Raw genomic sequence first — 22,556 nt, 5'->3', positions numbered from 1 at the left:
AAATAATAATTGAAAAGGGACAGGATCACTCCAAAATAATGCAAAGTAAGGAGCTCTGTGAAATCTGATGTCACACAACCATTGCAGGCTTGGGGTTACTATGCCAGGCGACACATTTAACCTGGTGTTTCCTAGACTGTTAGCCTCCAGTGGAGATGTATTCCATAGTAGGAAGAGGTGAAGGCTTGACTCTTCATAATCTATTTTTCTAAACGTCTTTCCATGATCTGCCGTTATACTGTGTCCTCACTCAGGGTCACTCTGAAAGACAGTGGTAAGAAGAAATCCTCCCAACAGGCAAATCAATCCACCCCAACATAGAGATGACAACTGCCATTAACTATACTTCTCTGTCATAATAAGCATTCACCTATATTATCTCTCATCCTTAAAACAACCATGTGGCCGGGCACAGTGGCTCACGCCTATAATCCCAGCACTTTGGGAGGTCGAGGCAGGTGGATCACGAGGTCAGGAGATCAAGACCATCCTGGCTAACATGGTGAAACCTGTCTCTACTAAAACTACAAAAAAAATTAGCTGGGCATGGTGGCGGGCACCTGTAGTCCCAGCTACTCAGGAAGCTGAGGCAGGAGAATGGTGCGAACCCAGGAGGTGGAGCTTGCAGTGAGCGGAGATCATGCCACTGCACTCCAGCCTGGGTGACAGAGTAGGACTCCGTTTCAAAAAAAAAAAACAAAAAAAAACAAACACACACACACACACAAAAACCGTGCAACGTAGGCATTAGTATTAGTATTCCTTATGTACAGAGACAGAGATTGCCGCCCAGAGACCACACTGTAAGTAATGGAGTTATGTTCTGAACTCAGGGCCCTAGGCTTGAAGTCTGAACTTTCTCTGTTTTTCCATGCTGCTCCTCCAAAAGGAAAAATGAAAGCCCTTTCTGTTTTTATGCATTTCATGAACGCAAGATTTCAAGGAATAGTCAGTGCTTTTCATGGCATCTTGAGTGGCTAGCTCTCAAGACACACGCATGCAAACCCAAAATCCAGAGGGAAGGAAAATGTATAATTTCCTTTCTTTTTCGGTCATGCTTCATGTGAGCAGAACAAGCCCTGTTACAATCAACAGCCTCACAAAGAAAATTTCAGTATATAAAGCTTATTTATCTCAAGCAGTATTATTACATTATAATTTTGGACCAAATGTACTGTTCCCTTGTCAACATTGTAACAAAATTTAATTTATTTACAGAAAAGAGCCATGGAGAGGTGAAATCTCCATCTTTGGTTTGCCTGAATAACCTTTCTTGAAGTACGAGATGTACAACTTGCAATTAATTTGTCACCATTGTTGGAACTCTCTTGGTCTCTGACTAGGAGCTCGCAGATGTTTCTCATCCATCAATTTATATTGGTTTGTTCCAGTCTCTTTCTCTTCTCTTTCAAATGACTCCAGAATGCCCACTTTCAAAATACATGGGTTTTAATAGGTAGCCTCCAAAAGGGATTATAATTTATTTTAAATAATTCCTACCCTCAAGCCCCACCAAAAGATGCTTATGAAAAAAACTCCCCAAATTAAGTATTTTAATCTTATGGTCAGTGTGTCCCCATATCTCTAGAAAGGGCACCTACCTGGAGAACCTAGGGCAGGAGCTGAGGTTCAGTGTTTCTCAGCCTTGCCTGATTAAAATCATCACCTGAGAGCACTCATTGAAAACACATGTTCTAAGGCCCCCACTCCTATATATTCTGATTCAGGAGACCCATTATTGTTGTAAGAAGGAAAAGAAAACCCCCTCCTATGTTTTATGCATATCACAAATGCAAGATTTCAAAGAATAGTCGGGGCCCAGGACTCTGTATTCTTGCACATACATGCGGCTCTGAGTGCTCAAAAAGATGCTTTGCAGATATTTGGGACACTCCTTTTGAATTCTTGAATAAGGAACATGTGGAGTGTCACACAGGAAAACACTTGCCATCAAGCGAGCTGTGCATGCCTTTTGAATTCCAGTGCATGTGGCCTGCAAACCACACATTTAGGGGGAAACAAAGGAAAACCCCCTAGACTTTCATAGTAAATGAGGGCACTAGGTGGACTTTTTGGGAGTGATTCTATATTGTTGGATTTATTGTTGATGAATAAGCAGAGTCCATGAGAAAAGGAGACATCTTTGCTTGTGAATATTGACATGTTCATTTCTTTCTTTTGTTTTTGTTTTTGTTTTTGTTTTTGAGAGAGAGTCTTTGTCGCCCAGGCTGGCATGCAGTGGTGTGATATTGGCTCACTGCGACCTCTGCCTCCCTGAGGCGATTCTCCTGCCTCAGCCTCCCGAGTAGCTGGGATTACACGCACCTGCCACCACGCCTGCCTAATTTTTGTATTTTCAGTAGAGACGGGGTTTCACCACATTGGCCAGGCTGGTCTCAAACTCTTGACCTCAGTCGATCTGCCCGCCTCAGCCTCCCAAAGTGCTGGGATTACAGGCATGAGCCACTGCACCCGGCCCAACATGTTGATTTCTGATAAGCCTAGTCTAGTGCTCATTTCATCTGGTCATTTCAGGACTATATATTCCTGAGATGATTTAGTGTAGAGGTTAAGGACATAGGCTTTACAGCCAGAGAGGCATGATTTCTAGACCTACCTCCAACACTATTTTTATGATCATTCCACCTTGCTGAAATTCAGTTTCCTATAAGATGCGAATAGTAGTATTAATTCACAGGGTTGTAATAAGAAGCCAATGACACCTTATAGGTAAGGTATTTAGCAGAGTGCTTGATACAAATTAAGCATTAAACTTATCCCTGAAATTATAACTGCCTGTGGAGTATCAAGGGAAATATATACCACTGAGTAGTTGTGTCTCACCTACATCTCACACTTCTGCTTGACGTCAAGGTAGATTTTATAGTATTATTGACTGGCAGTTATTTGGGGACTAGTTATGCAGTTAGTAGATTGTTCATGTCCTATTTTTCCTCTGGTCAATTAGCTGAATTTATTTGGTTTCAGTGTTTCCAGCACTCTGCCAAAGGTGAGTGGGGTGTGCAAAAGAGAACAGTATGACCTCCCATGGGCTTTGGAAGGCAGAGGTGTTTGGAGAAAAGTCTGTGTCACCCAGAGCAGTTAGTAATAGCTTCTTGGAAGAGGTGATAGTCAAACTGGGCTTGAGGGCAGGTAGAGTATAGAAGAGCAGTACAGGACAGATGCCATTCCTGGGTACTAGATACAAAAAAGGGGGCTACATATCTTGTAACCAGTTTTCTTTCTTTTCCCTCTAAACAGAAAGCAGGAGCAAAACTTAAGAGTCAGGAAGAACATGGTGTGTTCAAAAAAGACTAAAACTAGTCGTTTGGAGCAGAGGTCTGAACTGTGGAAGAGTAACATGTCTACGTGCCCTGCTTGAGCCAGGCATTGTTTTAGATACTTACATAGGGTACCTGTTTAGATAGCAATAGACTAGGGTTACTAAGTCAATCTTCAAAGTTCAGCAAAAGGGTTTGGACTTGATCAAAAGTGATGAAATGTCAAAAGTCCTTAGAAAAGGGAATAATATGATGAAAATGGTAAATGTTTGGTGGAATAGTCTGGAATGTGGAGAGATGGGAGAATGGAAGAGGCTTTTTATAATGGTACCAAGTGATGAGAGCCTGCATTAGATACTGTAATGGGATGACTGAATTCAGAGTCCATTTTGAAAGAAGGGTTGAAAGGACTTGGTGACAGACTGGCCCTGGTAGATGAGGAGTTGGTCATTGTTCAGTGATAGCAGAATGAGCCATAAGACTTTGAATAGAACATGGACCTCCAGGGGTCCTTAAATAAAGGAAGCAAGGTTTTGGAGCATATATATATATATGGCTAGTCAAGTATATATATATTTTATATATATATATTTTATATATATATATATTAGTTTTTAAAGTAATACTTAGCTAATGGTAATTTCCAGAGGCAGTGATGCCTGTCTTTAATGAGCTAATGATATTAATGATAATCAGTATGATTTCTAAACTGGGGACTTCAAAGAGTTAAAACTTCCTAAACTGGAAACTTCATGGAATTAATTCTCTTAATAGAAAAAAGTGCAGAAGAAAAATATGAATCCTACCTCTTGGGTTATTCAAGAATCACTGGCCCTTCTCCAGCTAGAGGGAATTTAGAGTTGGACAGACATTAGGATTTCTTGTTAATTATTTGAGACTTTTATTCATCTTCAGCTAAGCTAAAATCTGTCATGCTCCTTGTAAATTTAGACCTTGGCTTTGGAATTCTCTCTGTCTTTTGCATTTTTTAGAGCAGTTTTTTGTTTTATTTAGAAAGAGTCAAGAATACTAGTATCAGCTCAAGCTGGTAGCTTTTAATATTTTGTTTTTAAAATTCTTTCTGGCCAGGCACGGTGGCTCATGCCTATAATCCCAACACTTTGGGAATCTGAGCCAGGAGGATCACTTGAGGCCAGGGAAGACCAGCCTGGGCAACATAATGAGACCTATTTCTGTAAAAAAATAAAAAAATAAGCTGGGCGTGGTGGTGCATGTCTGCAGTCCCAACTACCGGGGCACTTGCTTGAGTCTTGGGGATTGAGGCTGCAATGAGCCATGATTCCACCACTGCACTCCAGCCTGGGTGACATAGCAAGACCCTATCTCAAAAACAATTCTTTCAGGCTATTAGAAATTTTTTATATCTGGATATGAATTAATTGTATGACATTTAGTTTTTTTTCTTTTTTTGAGACGGAGTCTCGCTCTGTCGCCCAGGCTGGAGTGCAGTGGCCGGATCTCGGCTCACTGCAAGCTCCGCCTCCTGAGTTCACGCCATTCTCCTGGCTCAGCCTCCTGAGTAGCTGGGACTACAGGCGCCCGCCACCACGCCCGGCTAGGTTTTTTTTTTTTTTATTTTTTAGTAGAGACGGGGTTTCACCGTGTTAGCCAGGATGGTCTCGATCTCCTGACCTTGTGATCTGCCTGTCTCGGCCTCCCAAAGTGCTGGGATTACAGGCTTGAGCCACTGCGCCCGGCTTTTTTTTTTTTTTTTTTTTTTTTAATCCAGAACCTATACCATTGGTGTCTCTTTTAAATAATACAATTTTCTCCTCAAATATCAGGATGTTTTGTGTGGTAGGGAGAATTACATGGAGTGGTTGCAACAGCTACCTTTGAATCTAATGCAACAAGGTGGGTGTTATGTGAAATCTTTTTGTGTACACTTATAAAACTGGCTCTCAGCAAAATTGCGGTGCAGGTGAAGTATCTTTTTATTTATCGTTATTTTTTAAGGCTAGTCAAGTAAAGCACTGAGAGAAAAGAAGGAACAAAGAAATCTGTAGCTGGTTGTGATTAATTAATTGTAAACACCATTGTACTCGGACCAGCCACCAAGTGTCTTTTGTCGCTGTCCTCTTCCTTCAACCTTTTCCACCTTCAGTATTATTCTCCTTGTCCTCCTCAGGATCCTAAGGGTTTCTAGTACTTTCTTCTCTCCATACTTTTAATCATTGTTCTCTGGAATGACTCTAGAAAACCTCATCCACGCTAAGCTATAAATGAATATTGAGTTTACCATTTTCTCCTCTCTTCTTTTTTTTTTGAGATGGAGTCTCACTCTGTCACCCAGGCTGGAGTGCAGTGGTGTGATCTTGGCTCACTACAACCTTTACCTCCTGGGTTCAAGCCACTCTCCTGCCTCAGCCTCCTGAGTAGCTGGGATAACAGGCGCCCGCTACCACACCCAGCTAATTTTTGTATTTTTAATAGACATGGGATTTCCCCATGTTGGCCAGTCTGGTCTCAAACTCCTGACCTCAGGTGACCGCCCACCTTGGCCTCCCAAAGTGCTGGACTTACAGGCGTGAGCCACGGCACCCAGGCCCCCTCTCTGGCTTTTTTTTTTTTTTTTTTTTTTTTCCATATTCACAGGGAACTCTGTAGGAAGTTAAGGGGTAAAGTTCCCACTAGGATTTTAGACACCAGGAACCAGGAATTTGCAGGAAACCGAGGCTCAGACAGTCACTATGAACTCTCTCGAATCACCTTCTGTCCCAACATGAGCTTACATTTAAAGCTGTCTCAGCATGCAGTGACAACATTCAGTCAAAAGTGCCTTAAGGGCAGGGTGGAAGGTGGGTGTCTCCTATATTTACATTTCTGATGGCACGCAGAGTTGAGAACTATAGTAGAAATGTAATTATGAAACACTTATGAAATCAGTAATGCACTATCTGTAACCACTTGGGGTTCATTATCCTGGTGTCTGATGAAAAGTCTGAGATCCTATGGGATTTATTGGTTGGAATGTATTACTTAAAGTTGTGAAGAAAGGCCAGAAAGGAGGTGAATGTTTACTGAATACTTAGGAGTAGTGCTTTTACTGGCATCTTCTCATCAATTTAATATTGGCTGCAGCCCCACAGGAAGGTGCTATTCCACTCGCTTTCACAGAAGTGGAAATAAATGTTTGCTAAGTGAGATGAAGTGACTTGCTTCAAATCATGTAATTAATAAATAGAAGGAGGGTTCAAAGCCAGGTCCTCAGGACTGTTACTTAATTGCCCATTTAGAGGCAGAGTTCATGTTATGAGAGAAAGCTCAAAGCTTCCTGACAACGAATAGCTTCCCAAGGGCCATGGGGTTGATGGAGGAAGGTTACTTCTGGTATGTTATGGTAGGAGAGAAGAAAAAAAGCAGTAAATTTTATTTGGTGGTGTGCTAAAGGATAAATATACTTCCAGTAGGTTCTTGTTTGTTTGCTTATTTATTTCTTTATTTAGAGGCACGGTCTCACTCTGTTGCCCAGGCTGGAGTGCAGTGGTGCAGTCTTGGCTCACTGCAGCCTCAACCTCCTGGTCTCAAGCTATCCTCCCACTTCAGCCTCCCAAGTAGCTAGGACTGCAGGCATGCACCACGATACCCAGTTTCTTGTTTATTTTTTGTCGAGACAGCATCTGACTATGTTGCTCAGGCTAGGCTTGGACTCCTGAGTTCAAGCAATCCACTCATGTCGGCCTCCCAAAGTGCTGAGATTACAGGCATAAGCCACTGAACCTGGCCCCGATAAGCTCTTCTTGAGGCAGGTGCTTTTCAGACAGTGAGTATGTTATAACCTAAGCCAGTCAAAATATTCTAACAACAGGATAAATCAATGACATTCACAAAATGATAGCTACAATAATTGTGAATAGGTGTTTCCAAGAAACATAAAATTTGTCCTTGGCTGGGCGCGGTGGCTCACGCTTGTAATCCCAGCACTTTGGGAGGCGGAGGTGGGGGGATCATGAGGTCAGGAGATGGAGACCATCCTGGCTAACACGGTGAAACCCCATATCTACTAAAAATACAAAAAATTAGCTGGGCATGGTGGCAGGTGCCTGTAGTCCCAGCTACTCGGGAGGCTGAGGCAGGAGGATCGCTTGAACCCAGGAGGCGGAGGTTGCAGGGAGCCGAAATCGCATCACTGCACTCCAGCCTGGATGACAGAGTGAGACTCTGTCTCAAAAAAAAAAAAAAAAAAAGAAATTGTCCTTAACTAAATCAAGTCTCTTTTTGCTGAGCAAAACCAGTCTACTGATGCATGGTCTTATTAGTCTGACAATTTTAGGTACTGGTTAAGATACCATCATGTTTATTAATTTATAAAGAACTGAAAATCTGCTTTGCCATACCAAATCTCTACCTTTATCCATATCTGCGTTAATATTCACATTCATCTCTGTAGCTATACTTGTAATTTTATGGGTCCTGAAAATCCGATGTATATTAAAGGATTCACATCTCTAGCGTTTAATAAGCAGGAAGCAAAGTTTTCAAAAGCTTTTGATGTGTCTTAAAACTATGTGATACTCTAACAAGGACTTAGGTATCTAGAAATTAAATTTTTGGATATATTAGGAATGTGCATTGGTTACTTTTTGTCACATATTTTATTCCTAAAAATAAAATATTAATTTACATTTAGATTTAAAATGACAGTACTCAAAGACCTTTCATGCATAAATTTTTTTTTTACAGTCTTTCATATGAAAAGTGTTTGTAAGTAAATTCTTTTTTTTTGAGACAAGGTTCTTACTCTGTCACTCAGGCTCAAGTGTAGTAGCATGACCTCTGCTCACTGCATCCTTCACCTCCCATTCTCAAGCAATCGTCCTGCCTCAGCCTCTCAAGTAGCTGGGACTTCAGGTGTGTGCCACCACACCTGGCTAATTGTTTTGTATTTTTTATAGAGATGGGGTTTTGCTGTGTTACCTAGGCTGGTCTCAAACTCTTGAACTGGAGCAATCCTCTCACCTCAGCCTCCCAAAGTGCTGGAATTACAGGCATGAGCCACTGTGCCTAGACAGGAGATCCTTAAATTCACATTTAAATGAAGAGAGTAAATCCACAAGACCTGAGGTTATAGCTGCACCAGGGAAATCTCCCTTAAGTGGCAGAGGGAGAACTCAGTAATTAGAGTCAGTGACCTTAACCCTGTGTGTTGCCTTTATATTATTCAGATGATGAAGAATAATAATTTCCCATCTCCTGCCACTACTCACATATCTACACACACAGCTGCCCTGTCTCCACATTACCCCTTTGGTCAGGTTGATGGTGAAAAAGAATGAAAAGTGAACTTAATTATATTAAGCATTCATTATTATTACTGGTTATTTTCTGGGTGCTGGGCTTTAGGATAGTGATTCACATACACAATCCTTTATCAATAGCAAGCTTCAGAGACAGGTAATAATACCCTTGCCATTTTGCAGAGCAGGAAACTGAGTCTCAAGAAGATTATGCCAATTGTTTACATTCACCAATTAAAAAGTGGCCAACCTGAGATTCAAATTCAAGTCTGTGTCCTACTGAACATTGTACTGACCTGCTGTGTTCTTAGTGGTTAGGAGCCTTCGTAGGCAAACAGTTCCCAGGAAAGTTTCTGTATGAGCCTCAGCACTTAAGCCACTACCCAGATTCACCTGCCTTGTAAGTGTCAGTTTGTCCCTGGTGACCTGCAGGACAATTTACAGGACACCAGCACTCAGAGGTCATACTGCAGGTAGAATTAACTTCATAATTTACAGGGCATGGTGCAAAATGAAAATTCAGCGTTCCTCATTCAAAAATTATTAAGAAATTCAAGACACTCTAGCAGAGTATTAAATTAAGCGTGGGGCCCATCTGGAGGGAGGGCTCTGTGTGATCACATAGGTCCAGTGCCCATGAAGCCAGCTGTAACTGCAAGAAATGTCAACAAATTCAGTGGATCCTGGGCAAGGCTTCCCCTTGTGTTCTGCTTGGGGAGTGCAGTGGGCTTGGGAATGTCCTCTGGGCATGGCTTCCCCTCTCCTGAGGTCTTCTCCATGTGGCAGCCTAAACACTTTTTAACAAGGATTTAGGGCTTCTCAACTTACACCCCAGTTATGTCTACAATGGTGAGCACAGTGGGAAGGAGAGATGATTGACTGCAAAACACAGTGAAGATGTTGTTTAGAACAGTGTTCTCAAAACCCAGTCTGGCTTTGATGACGTTTTCACCCCTCTGATATAAAGAAAGAAAGAAAGGTACGAGAGTGAGGTATTTTGGGTATATGTTTATTTTCATCTGTAAAGCTAAATATAATGGCCACTCCTTTACTCTATGATTGCCTTATGATTTTGGTGTTGAAATGTTCTCTCTATCATAAAGGGATACTAATGATATTCGGTGGTCATTTTTGAATCATCTTCACTAGCCAAAGAAATAGTTGGATGCTCTTAAGATGTAATTCCCAATATTTTAGGGATTTTTTTTTTTTTTTTGACATGGAGTCTAGCTCTGTTGCCCAGGCTGGAGTGCAGGGGCTTGATCTTGGCTCACTGCAACCTCCGGTTCTCACTGCAGCCTCCTGGGTTCAAGTGATTCTCCTGTCTCAGCCTCCCGAGTAGCTGGGACTACAGGCACACACCACCATGCCAGGCTGATTTTTGAATTTTTAGTGGAGATGGGCTTTCACTGTGTTGGCCAGGCTGGTCTCGAACTCCTGACCTGAAGTGATCCTCCTGCCTGGGCCTCTCAAAGTGCTAGGATTACAAGTATGAGTCACTGTGCCTGGCCAGAATATTTTAGGGAAAATTTTACTGGTTCATGAAATACAAGTCTGAGAACCTGTGGACTAGTAAGTGCAGAAGAGTGGAGTGGGATGGTGGAAAGAGCCCAGGGCTGGGGGACACCCCTTAATCTTACATGGTCACGAATCACAGAGTCTTGGGTAGCTTCTTTCCCTTTTTGGGGTCCTTGTGTTTAGCTCTACTCTGAGGGGGCTGGACCAGACGGTTGCCTAGTCCTTTCCAGTTTCAATATTCTCTGCTAACTGATTGCTAGCTCTCATTGCTAAATAACAGGGAGGATTTGGATTACAGACCCAATGTGTCCTATTTGTTCAAGTTATGGAGAAACACAGAGAAGACAATTGAAGGGAATCTACAAACAAAAGAATCCTGAAACCAACACAACAGCTGCTCAATAGATGTTGAAAAGAGCCCATCGTCAAATGTACCATGGTACATCACAACGGTTGGGTGGTCAATAGGAAAGTTCTATCTTAAGGACATTGGCTTCGTCACATTGTATTTGCCAAACAAGCAGTGAACATCTGTTTATATAAAAAATTTTCCTCTTCTCTCCTTTATATTTCATCCTTTAAAAACTTTCTTAGGATACATTTTGCTTGGTCTGGTAAGTCTACAGTGCCATTTTGAAGAGGAAGCCTTCAAATTACTTCCTTAATGCATTAAAAATATGATAAAGTGATTTGCTCATTTTGCGTAAGTCTCAGCCCCAGTCTTGCACAATAAATATTTGGTAAATAGATTTTAATAAAAGTATACTTGTGCTGTGATTTTGTCCCATTATAAACATATCTAGCAACTATTTTCTTTTGAAAAAAGCTAAATTTGCTAGAGGGTCTCTTGTACAGCTACTGTACAGTCTACTTTATGCTTCTGGAATTGTCAAAACAAACTTAACTGCTGTCAGGAACTCCGATCCGGTATCACTGTCAAAATGTTTTACAACGATTCAGCCAAATGTTTTTGGAACAGCTGTGCTACTAGTCAGCCTGAGTCATTTTCCTTCTTTCCTTTTGGCCCAATCCAGTGATTCATCATCCTGCTTTTAGAATATTTGCCTATTTTTAAAACCAGTCAAAGAAGGCAGCCACTGTTTAAAAGTAAACACACCACACATCAACTTGGGGCAGCTTTGTAAGCAGCTTCGCAAGCCCTGAAATTTCTGGCTGCTAGGGATGCCAGCTAAACCAGATGGCATCAAACAGTGAAATACAGGCCTGGCTTTCAGACTTGGTAGGCTTCGTACATCTGTCTTTGGTCTTCTTGTTTCCGCTGCTATTTCCTGCTTGGGTTAATCCAGCTTGATCCATTCTTTAACAAAAGTCTTACTTTTTATTTTGCTCGACTCTCTAAAACATCCATTGTATGTTGATTTCTATGTTAATCAATTAGACTTTTATTTCAACTCAAGGAGTCCAATTTGAAGCTACTTTATTTATCTGTAAAATTATCAGTATGGTCACATATGTTTGACTGGACATGGTGTGACTATAAATAAGGATGTAGATTTCCACAGTGGGCCTCATTAATTCTGTTGATACCAGGTGTTTGCTATTTACATTACTGTAGTAAAGTAAATGAAGATTTTTTTTTTTTTTTTTAAATAATTAAGCAGGAAGGAGTGTGACTTCACAGGAGGCAAGGCGGATTAAGTCTCAGGAAGCCTTGAGGTTCATTCCTGGCTGTCTTCTAGAATTCTAGAATGTCTTAGCTGCTCTCATACTTTACAGAAGTGGTTTCTCCTTCCAACAAGTGCCTGCTTGTCTATGATTATTAGGGTTGGGATGCACAAGTAGAATATGTTCCCATTTACCTTTGCCAAATCATTCTGGCCTTGGACCCAGTGAGCTAAAATGATTGTGATGTCTAGGTTATTAAACTTGTACTGCAGTGAATGTAAATGCAGTTAAGACCAAAATCAGTTTCACAAAGCATAGGTTTTATAATGAAGCCTACCTCTAAAGGGTCAGTGGTGACAAGTGCATTATTTCTGCCTTTTATCCAATTCTTTGCAAATGTTGGGGTGGATTTAACAAGGCACAGTAATGGGCAGAATTTGTCACTTCTAGTCTAAGTAGAGCATTCAAAGGGCCTGGGGACTGAATCCCAATTCCTCTGAAGACTGTCTTCTAACCTGCAGCAAGGGGCTTGGGAAATTTCTCAGTTTCTACTTGTTCTGTGAGCTAAAGTTAAGTGATATCACTGAATCTGAGGACAGCCATTGTCTAGCATAGGTGCAGATACAAAACAGATTCAAATGTGGTGATGCACTGTCATTATTTTAAACTACTTTTATATGGAAGTATTGTTATACTACTCTTGACTAAAATATACCAGAGACTATTAAGTGATATGACCCTTGAGGGCTTTGGTCAAAGTGAATACCGTGCTTGTTTAAATTATCTTTCTGGTGATTATCTTCGATGCCTTCAATGCCTTAGATGCCAGAAATGCCTTGTGTACTACATTTTATTCTGGACTGTACTATCAGCGCATTGGGAGAGGATACTTGTTTCTGTGTTGTGTGTGGCCCATAACACTCCCTCTAGTTCAAAAAGAACATCAACCAGTTTTTAATCAAGAAATTTGGTGATGACTATGAAAACATAAAAACTATTATCTTTTCTTGCTTTATTATAATTTAAAATAGCTTTGGTTTTTAAATTATTTTTTCACCTTATATTTTGCATACATACCGTATATGTATAGTATATGTAGATGTATGTGTACTGTATATGTGTATGTACACTGTATATGTATATATGCATATGTACTATGTATCTGTACCGTATATGTATGTGTACTATATGTATAAGTGTACTGTATATGTAGTATATGCACTGTATCTGTACTGTATATGTATCTGCACTGTATATGTGTACTGTGTGTATGTACTATATATGTATATGTACTGTACTGCACATATGTATATGTACTGCATATGTATCCGTACTGTATCTGTATGTGTACTGTGTATATCTTACTGTACCTGTACTGTACATATATGTGTACTGTATATGTATCTGTACTGTCTCTATTATATATATGTGTACTATATGTGTATATGTATGTGTACCGTGTATGTATGTATCTGTACTGTATCTGTACTGTATATAACTGTATGTGTATTGTACATATGTGTACTGTATATGTATCTGTACTGTATCTCTATTATATGTGTATGTGTACTATATCTGTATTGTATATGTGTACTGTATATGTATCTGTATTGTACCTGTACTGTATGTATATGTGTGCTCTGTATGTACCTGTACTGTATCTCTATTATATATGCATGTTTATGTGTATCTGTATTGTATGTGTATGTGTACTGTATATGTATCTACTGTACCTGTACTGTATGTATATGTGTACTCTGTATGTACCTGTACTGTATCTCTATTATATATGCATGTGTATGTGTATCTGTATTGTATGTGTTTGTGTACTGTATATGTATCTACTGTACCTGTACTGTATGTATATGTGTACTGTATATATACTAGGGTAGGGATTGGAAATGAGTGGCCAATGAACCCTTAGGGCCGGAGAGTACCTGGAGATACCAGAGGTTCTGCTTTGTAGCACCAAGGCTGGGTCAGCACTATGTTCTTGAAGAGATTTGGGGGTGACTTGGATATTCTGACCTATATTTTGTTCAGATTTCCTCAAATGCTTCTTAGAACTTCATCTTCCGATCCAGCAACAGCTGCCTATTGCCAACCAGTCAACGTAAGCACGAGTTAGGAGGTCTTTTGGGACTCTCTGGGCTCTGGCGCTCTCTAACAAAGCTGTGAATTCTGCCACAGGGTAGGAGTGCTGCCTGGTGTATTGGAAAGAAACGCCCCATTTGGGTTGCTGCCTGTTTCTCACTGTAACCCAGAACGAGTTTCTGGTTAACTGCCTGTTAGTGTGGTTTGTGGTAGGAGCAGACAGCAATACTGTCACAGCTTGCAGCACTTGGAGTCATTCAGAGCAGAATGAACGCCTCTACTTTTCACTAACATGTTCTCCTGTCCCATTAAAGTCCTTCTGGCCACCTCATTAGCACCTTATTAAAGCATTTTGTTTCATATCATATTTTTTGGTTTTGGCCAATGTAAGAGTATTGAAAGACAAGCAGTCCTTCTTAATTGGAGAGCTACCAGCCTGGACATTTGAGGATTCTGATATTTGCTTGCAAAATTTTGTTCGGGCCAACTAAGCTCTCCACGCATCTGTGTGTACAGAAAACGAGCAAAATTGTCCTTTACACTCTGTCTGTCCCCAACTGAAGTGATGAAAATGACTGAAACAGTGTACACTGATGGTCTAACTATGGGGGAGTCCAAGGACGGTCCCAACAGGGCACCTCTCCTACAAGAAAGAGCTCCATAGTGAAGAATCATTTCATGTTCTTGTTTTAGATGATACACCCCCTGAAGACTCCATTCCTTTGGAATTTCCAGAATTAGACCAGCAGCTACAGGTAAGGATTTTTCTAAAGTCTCTCTTCTTTCCTCCTTAGTGTCAAAGTATAGCGAGCTGGGCAGATAGTGGCCTGACTAGGGGAGACTGACTTGGACACAGAATGTGGGGCTTTGAAGTCATCAAGGATTACATTTCTAGAGCTCCAAAGTCAGGCTGAAGCCCTCATGGAGTGCCCCTGTCTGGTTATCTGGCTATGGCACCAGGACATCAAGTGCTTATAGTGTAAATTGCCTCCTATTTTTAAGGAGTTCTGGAGCCTGGGAAAAGGACGGGTCCCTGCTCTACTTTGGTATGGCTGTCTCGATGCCATTGCAGTTTTGGCTGTGTTTGGGGTTAGTGGTTTAGTGATAAACTCCGCAGAGAAAACTTACCATGTTTGCCAAGACTTTGGAATAACCTTCCTTTCTCCGTTCCCTGCCCCTTCCCCAGTTCTCTGACAACTTTTAATGGAATATAATTATTTTAAGTTAAACCTTCTGAAAATTGACTTGTTGGACCCATGAAAAATTATTTTGTATATGTAGTTTCTGAATGATCTGTCGAAAGATATTTTAATACACCAGAATTATTTGAAAGGAGCTCATTTATCACATTTTAATTTTCTTTAGATTATCCATGGTGATTCCAGGCAAAAATGGCTTTTGGAAGAGGTTCTGTCTAAAATACCTGGATACTGGCCTTGGGCCAGCCATTGACTTGAATACTTAACTTTGTAGTCACATTTGGACAAGTCCAGTAGGGGTCTTGAATCCTGTACACAGACATTTCTTGGTCACCACTTTTTTCTCCTAAATATTGATTTTTGAAAGCCTTTAGAAGGGATTTGTAACCTCCAGTTCCCAACAGGCCCTGACATACCCTATTATCTTACACACAGCAGCTTTTCCCATTTGTGGGTGTGCCTTGTGTCCTAAGGTCATTTGAGTTTGGGATTCTTATTCCTGGACAGCCCTCAACGGAGGTGGAAGAAGAACCAAGAATGAGCCGTTCCACAAGCCAAGATAGTGTTCCCTTTTGTTTGCTTCTGTTCTTACCTCAGTACACAGGCACTGTGTTAAAAACCTGGGTCAGGTTTGAAAAGCTGGTGTTCTACTGCCAGGGTGCTCTCTAAAAAACCAACTGAGGGCGACTCAGGTGTGACCTGGCCGCTTGGAGGAGTCCTCATTCTCACCTTTGCAGCAGTCCTGGGTATTGTCTCAGTTTTCCAACAGAAAGCTGCTCAACAGAGCAGTATAGCTATGTAGGTATTACTGAAAATAGTATAGGAGATTGGAGGGTTACCCTGATCACCACACAGCTGTCAAAAGAGCTCTGTCATCCCTAAAATCTCCTCTCTAGCTATCAGCCATCATGTCTCCTTTTTTTCTGTCCTCCATGCAGGGTTCTCAACCCAGCTCTCCTGGCTTCTAATATCTAACTATGGTCTCTCCCTCCCCTGCCCCCACCAATATCTCTTCTTTTCAGCGTGAAGAAGAACAATTCAAACCTCCCTCTGCCTTTCCTTTGAGACAGAGTCTCCCTCTGTCACCTAGGCTGGAGTACAGTGGGGTAATCTCAGCTCACTGCAAACTCCACCTCCTGGGTTCAAGCGATTCTCCCATCTCAGCCTCCCTAGTAGCTGGAATTACAGGCGTGTGCCACCACACCTGGCTAATTTTTGTATTTTTAGTAGAGACGGGATTTTGCCATGTTGCCCAGACTGGTCTCAAACTCCTGACCTCAAGCAATCCGCCCGCCTCAGCCTCCCAAAGTGCTGGGATTGCAGGTGTGAGCCACCACGCCTGGCCTGCATTTTCTTCTGATGTGCTCACATTGCAAATGATGGTTCTTGCTTAGGTTCTGTTCTCACACAGGGGCTGTCTATGTGCTACTGGTGGTGTAATTGGGATTGCCATTGAAAGTAATGCCATTGGCCAGGTGCCGTGCGTCACGCCTGTAATCCCAGCACTTTGGGAGGCTGAGGCAGGTGGATAAGACCAACCTGGTCAATATGGTGAAACCCCATCTCTACTAAAAATACAAAAATTAGCCAGGTGTGGTGGCACGCGCCTATAGTCACAGCTACTAGGGAGGCTGAGGCAGGAGAATCACTTGAAACTGGGAGGCGGAGGTTGCAGTGAGCTGAAGGTTGCTGTGAGCCAAAATTTTACCACTGCACTCCAGCCTGGGCAACAGAGCAAGACTCCGTCTCAAAAAAAATAAAAAAGAAAGTAATGGCAAAAACTACAACTTCTTTTGCACCAGCCTAATAGCTATTTTTTCCTCTAGTCACATTTTTTCCTCTTTATTCTGTGGTCACATCAAAGCTATTTTGTTATCATGGAAATTAGGTGAAAATAAGGAGTAAACATGTTTTGGAAATAAAACACTAAAAGCATATTCAGGTTCTTGTTCTCTCCTCAAATTATAGATCATTAATTCTACTTTTTTGTGTTGGAACAAAATTTTTTCCTTTGGGAACTTTAATGGTCTTCTCTGGCTCATGGATCATTCTCCACAAGACTCACAGTAGCCTTGGCAATTATCCAGATAATTTTTTCTGTTAAAGCATTGCCAGGTCCATTTGAATTTTATAGCTTTAATTCCACTTGACATATATTAGAAATTAAGTCTATTTAATTATTTTACTCTAATGAAACTATTTCATCTTCATTGATCTTTAATGAATTAGGCAGTTGAGAGGGTAGTTTCTGGCTCAGGGTTTTGATTTTTTTCCCCTTAAAGTATGATAGTGCTTTATCTCTTTGTGAATGGAGAGAGCGTTACCAGCAATACAACTAAACACATTTCAGTAAGTGCTTGTTTGTTGAGTGAAGGATAGGAGTGAGTGTTACAAACATTCACCAGTTGTCAAGGCATTTGGGTAGGGTTGCCTCTGTCTAGAGCTGTTGCCTGTTATCTTTATTCTGTACTCCAGGGCGTGAGTGACTAAAGAGCAAGACGGTGATGGTTGGGAGGAGAAATCTAACAGAAAATGACATCTGAAAGCAAATGTTTATTTCTATGCTTAGCATAAGCATATACATTTATGCCTTCTGTAGCAGGAAGTCTCTGTATTGAAAGCAATGCAAATGCTTCATGTACAAAAAGAACAATCTATTACACGGAGCGGGCCACCTTTACAGTCAGTCTCGTGTGCTTTCATCACACAGTAATGGCTCTTGGAATTTTGTCGACTATCATCATCCACTATGGAAGAGTAAAAGTTGGGTTACAGAGGCATATGAAGTGCTTTGTGGTTGCAACTATTTGCTTAAGAATGAACTGAGTCTTCATGACCTCTATCAGAGATTTAAACATTTTCTTGGTGGAAAATAAATGATGCCAGGTATTGCCAGCCCCATTCTCTGCAAAACCTCGGATTTAAATCCCACCAAAGCACACTGAGTACCTATTAGGCAAGGGATGTTTCCCTACATATGATCTCATTTGATCCTTACGTTAATCAGTACGCTAACTATTATGTCTCCGCTTTACAGATGAGAAACTTGAGGCCAAATTTTGGTCTAAATACATTTACTATTCCCTTCTTTCCCTCACGCTTTTTAAGGAACATACAGGCTGCTTAAATTACTTTGATAGGTGGAAACTTTTTTTGTTTGTTTGTTTCTGTTTTGCAAGGTTGCCATAATGTTGTTATAGAATAACCTTGTAAAATCTGTTCTGACTTTCTGATATCCATTACACATGCGTTGGTAGTTTATAAAATGCTGCTATAAAATAGCTATTTGGTAGATACTCGATCACTAATTTGACCCCCAGCATTTTTCTGTTGTTTTGCCAAGAATGTGGACATGTTTGAGCATGTAATTCGCAGTGCTGCTATTTTCACAGAAGCCAAAAAAAGCCTTGTGCAAGAATAGCAGTGACAAACATTTCTCTTGATGTCTCTATTAATGCAAAATATTGAGCAAGAGACCGCAGGAGAAGGTAGGTGTTAAAATGAACATCTCTTTATAATGTTCATTTGTGGGCCTTGGGCCTCCATCCAGGGGTAGGTGGAAGGTCAATTCTATTTGTGCAGATTCCTTTCTTGGGACTAGATTTCTAAATTTCCCATGGCCATCAGGGGCAGTATTTGAGTAGAGCTAATGTAGATGATATAGTCAGAAGAAAGGAGGCCCAATTCTATGTCCATTTCTAAGAATGAATGAAAAATCACTATTCTCTTTCGTTTTTATTTTTTGAGACAAAGTCTTGCTCTGTCACCTAGGCTGGAGTGCAGTGGCATGATCATGGCTCACTGCAGCCTTGACTTCCCTGAGCTCAGGTGATCCTCCCACCCCAGCCTCCTGAGTAGCTGAGACCACAGGTGCATGCCACCACACCTGGCTAATTTTTGTATTTTTCATAGAGATAGGGTTTTGCCATGTTGCCCAGATTGGTCTCAAACTCCTGGGCTCAAGGGATCTACCCACCTCAGGCTCCCAAAGTGCTGAGATTACAGATGTGAACCAACACACCTAGCCATTACTTTTCTTCAGGTCTCAGCTTCTTTCTGTCTGACCTGTCTCTCTCTGTTCTAAAAGATGGTGGAATCCTTTCATGGTCCCAGGGTTTGGGTCAAGACCAAGCCTGTCTTACTGCTTAAGCGTGTTATGTTTTTGGAACCATGATTTGACTTACACATGATCCAAAACTATGCTACAATGTGGTCTTAACTGCATTGGAATGAGAAATATGTTCTATTGTCAGGTAGAGGACATGATGACTAGTAGATTGTAATTAAAAACATCCTAATGAGAATGACAATGACCAAAGCATGGGCATTAGCATTGGGTTGGCCTGGATTTGGATCTCAGCTAAATTTGTGATTTCCGGCTTGTTATTTACTCTCTTGAAAGCTCACTTCTCAACTGCAAAGTGGAGATAACTATATCAATCTCACATTGTTGTGGGAATTAAATATGGTAATGAGTAGATCTAGCACAGACCTTGACAAAATCATTGCTCAATTAATGTAAATTTCATTCTCTGGTGAAATTATTTATTGAATAAAATACTTAAGAATAAGTAATTTATTTTTATTCATGTAAAATGAAATAAAAGCATCTCCTTGGGATTTTAAGTTAGGGATAGAAGTTCTGATACCCTCTTCTTTTCATTAAGCCAAGGTGCTTTGAAAACAATAGGACTTTTTTTAACCAAATTGAGCAATAGCTTCAATCCCTCCTTAAAGTCCTCCTATCTAATCTGACAGTGACAGGTGTCTCCGTGGTACACACTGAACTAACAGAGTCTGATAAGTCCAGAAACTGATGTCACCTCCACAAATAAACAATTTCGTAGCTTCAGTTGTGTACCATAATATCCTGTTATCCGAGCAGCCTCTCCGGAAACTTCTGTTAGGTTTTGCATCAATATATCGCTTGACATCTGGGAAATGAAAATGATAGAAAATGAAGAAGTCTAGCCTTCCACGATTCTGCTACACTGGTCTTTAACATCCATCTGGAAATGTGGTTAGGATGTATTCTCATAGAAAGCACCAGACATAGCCGACATTTTCTGTCATACACACATTGAAAAGTATCTTATACTGCAAGTTTTCTTTGACTGCTGTGTCCACACAGAAAACATATATAGATACGTTGGAGCTTTTCAATAATGCTTTTAATTTTTTTGTTTGTTTGTTTGTTTTGAGAAGCTCAGTTGTCATTTGGGTACGGCTTGTTCAAAAAGTTTGCTACTCTTGTGTTCTTTCTCCTTTTGATATTATGTCAACAGAAATGACGTAAATATACTTTACTCCAATGTAACATGATATATAAGTTCTGTAGTATAATTGACAGTGCTTAACTTGTACTGTAATGTAGATACTATATAAATGTCAGTTCTTAAAATATTTAAAGTTCTAAGATAATAGAGTTCTTAAATATCGAAATCAGCATGGACTGTGTTTTTCCTCTCAGTTTTAACAAACGATGCTTGTTAATTGTAAGACATTACAATGTAATGTAAATTTAAATCGGGCACCCCCATCTTTCCCCAAGGTAGGTAACCCTGAGAATCAAGGAATAAACACAAAGACTGTTCAGCGAGTGTAGAATGTTTAGCTTCCTAAATATATCTCCTGTGTGGGAAGCTGGGATAGGAAAATTAAATTCTTACATTTTTGAAGAGGATGGGGCCAGTAGCATTCGCAGAAGCCAAGTAGAAAACGGAAACGCCTGAGCCGGCTTTGCTCCTAGCCCAGGGTGGCTTGGCTGCGTCCTTCCCCATGGGGCCTGTTCTGGGGAGTGGAATCCACTTCGGGAGGAGCTTGCTATGAACCGGAGGCTCAGGCAGAGAGCAGAATAGCACCTTGTGGCTCAAGCCGGCATTCTTGGAACGGGACCCTGCGGTTTCTCTCTTACTTCATCTTGTTAAATCGGTCCTGATAATTGGGGCGGATACCAGAGATAGTAGCAGCTCCTTCACACTGCACTGCCATGAAATATTAAGCCCTTGCAAGTTCCATCCTCAGGCGGCAGCAGGAGGAGGCGGAGATGGAGGAAAAGGGGGTGAGGAGGAAGTATCTCCTCCTGGGCTGTGACCTCACCCTAGCCCCAATCTGTGTCTTGGAAACATGTGTTTCAAAGTTGGCTTGAGGCACTGTTAGGAGAATGTCTTAATTTCACCTCCTTAGAACTGGCTGTGTTGTTTAGTAAACCAGATACGATGGCAGTGAGTGCATCTGAAAAGCTGCTGCTGTGACCACACAGCATTTGTGCTCTAGTACATCAGTAGTATCTTTTTCTTCAACTTGTCAACTGAACTATTTTTGGATTCCTTTTCTTTGAAGTGCAATATTTCATTCTTTAAGCAGGAAGGTGGGCTAAGTGTATCCAAAATGGGAGGATGTAGCATCATTATGGAGAGAATAACAAGGGAATTTTTTTTCCTCCGGATCTGGAAAAAAATTATTTAACAACATTAAGAGTTTATTTATCGTACATCCGTTCCCAGCATGGGCTTAGAACTATGAAAATCTCTCTGACAAGAACAGTCAAAATCAAGCAATGAGAACTGAAACAGTGTCACTTTTATTGCAAGAAGTTAATAGATGTTTTTTCATCTAGTTACCCACAGGTATTCTTTTAAGTTATTTTTCAGTTTTTAATTTGAGCATGTGTTACATAAACCCACGTAGAGTCAATTAATTCATGAGTGCCAGTGTTTTACATGTCATGTTACTTAAGCGTACTGGTCCTCCATTTTTAAACTGAAAACCTGATTCTTGAATTCTAGGAATCGATTTCCTCAGGCAGAAGTTTATGTTTGATTAATATTGTTGGCCATATATTGTCTCTTATTTTGAGGGATTACCTCTCAAAAGGTAAGGTAAGAGAGGATTGCCCTCAGTCAGGACCTGATGATACAACACACATACACACATTATATCACAAAGCAATGAGAGTTACTCTGTCCCCCACAGAACGACACATCAGATTATTCTACAGTGCCACTTTTTATATTAGGTATAAAACCTGACTATCTTGATACTTGTATTCACTAGCCTGGTGGGACGAGAACCATATATATTTAAGCAAATTCTTTGGTCAGTTTCCTGGGCTGGGGTAAATGGCTAATGATGTCAACTGCCTTCTAAGAACAGTGGATTCTGTTGACCCAAGAGCACTTTGATTTGCCAAACAATGGCAATAATATCCATTATTATTTGGCTGCTGGAATATCCAATATCCCAGCAGCAAAAAACGTGTTTGGGGTTACCAGTGAATGGCTTGAGATTATAAAGGGGTGAGAAATTTGAAGTTCTCTGGGGAGAAATTTGGGAAAGTGAGGAAGATTGACTACAAGTGGAGTCAGATTCTCCTAGGTAACCCTGGCAGCACTGCTTAGAAGACGATGGGCTAGAGACAGCAGAAAGGTTTAATGAAATAATTTTTTGCATTAATTTTTTTCTCATTATGGGTAAAAATGCATATGATAAAATTTACCATCTTAACCATTTCTAAGTGTACAGTTTGGTAGTGTTGAGTATGTTCACATTGTTGTGCAACCAATCTCCAGAACTTTTTC

The 22,556-nt window shown here is 40.7% G+C and overlaps 1 protein-coding gene and 1 long non-coding RNA gene across 4 annotated transcripts in view; one reads left to right on the top strand and one right to left on the bottom strand.

Annotated features, from left to right (window-relative positions):
* MAP3K7CL (MAP3K7 C-terminal like) overlaps positions 1-22,556 on the top strand; it is a 44,678-nt gene that overhangs the window by 3,729 nt on the left and 18,393 nt on the right. For 2 of the 3 annotated variants that reach the window (XM_015133060.3, XM_015133062.3), the window contains one exon: positions 14,471-14,532. In XM_015133060.3, coding sequence (XP_014988546.1) covers positions 14,471-14,532 — 62 coding nt within the window. Of the gene's footprint in view, positions 1-11,159; positions 11,298-14,470; positions 14,533-22,556 lie in introns of those variants that run through there. The other variant, XM_028845385.2, reaches the window with a different exon arrangement.
* On the bottom strand, positions 17,510-21,078 carry LOC144339674 (uncharacterized). Its single transcript, XR_013414943.1, has 2 exons — positions 20,646-21,078; positions 17,510-19,910 (listed from the first exon to the last, which is right to left on the bottom strand). It is a non-coding gene; the product is annotated as an uncharacterized LOC144339674 (long non-coding RNA).

Source organism: Macaca mulatta, chromosome 3 (assembly GCF_049350105.2).
Source record: "Macaca mulatta isolate MMU2019108-1 chromosome 3, T2T-MMU8v2.0, whole genome shotgun sequence".
NCBI lineage: Eukaryota > Metazoa > Chordata > Mammalia > Primates > Cercopithecidae > Macaca > Macaca mulatta.
This window is presented reverse-complemented; position numbering and strand designations above follow the sequence as displayed.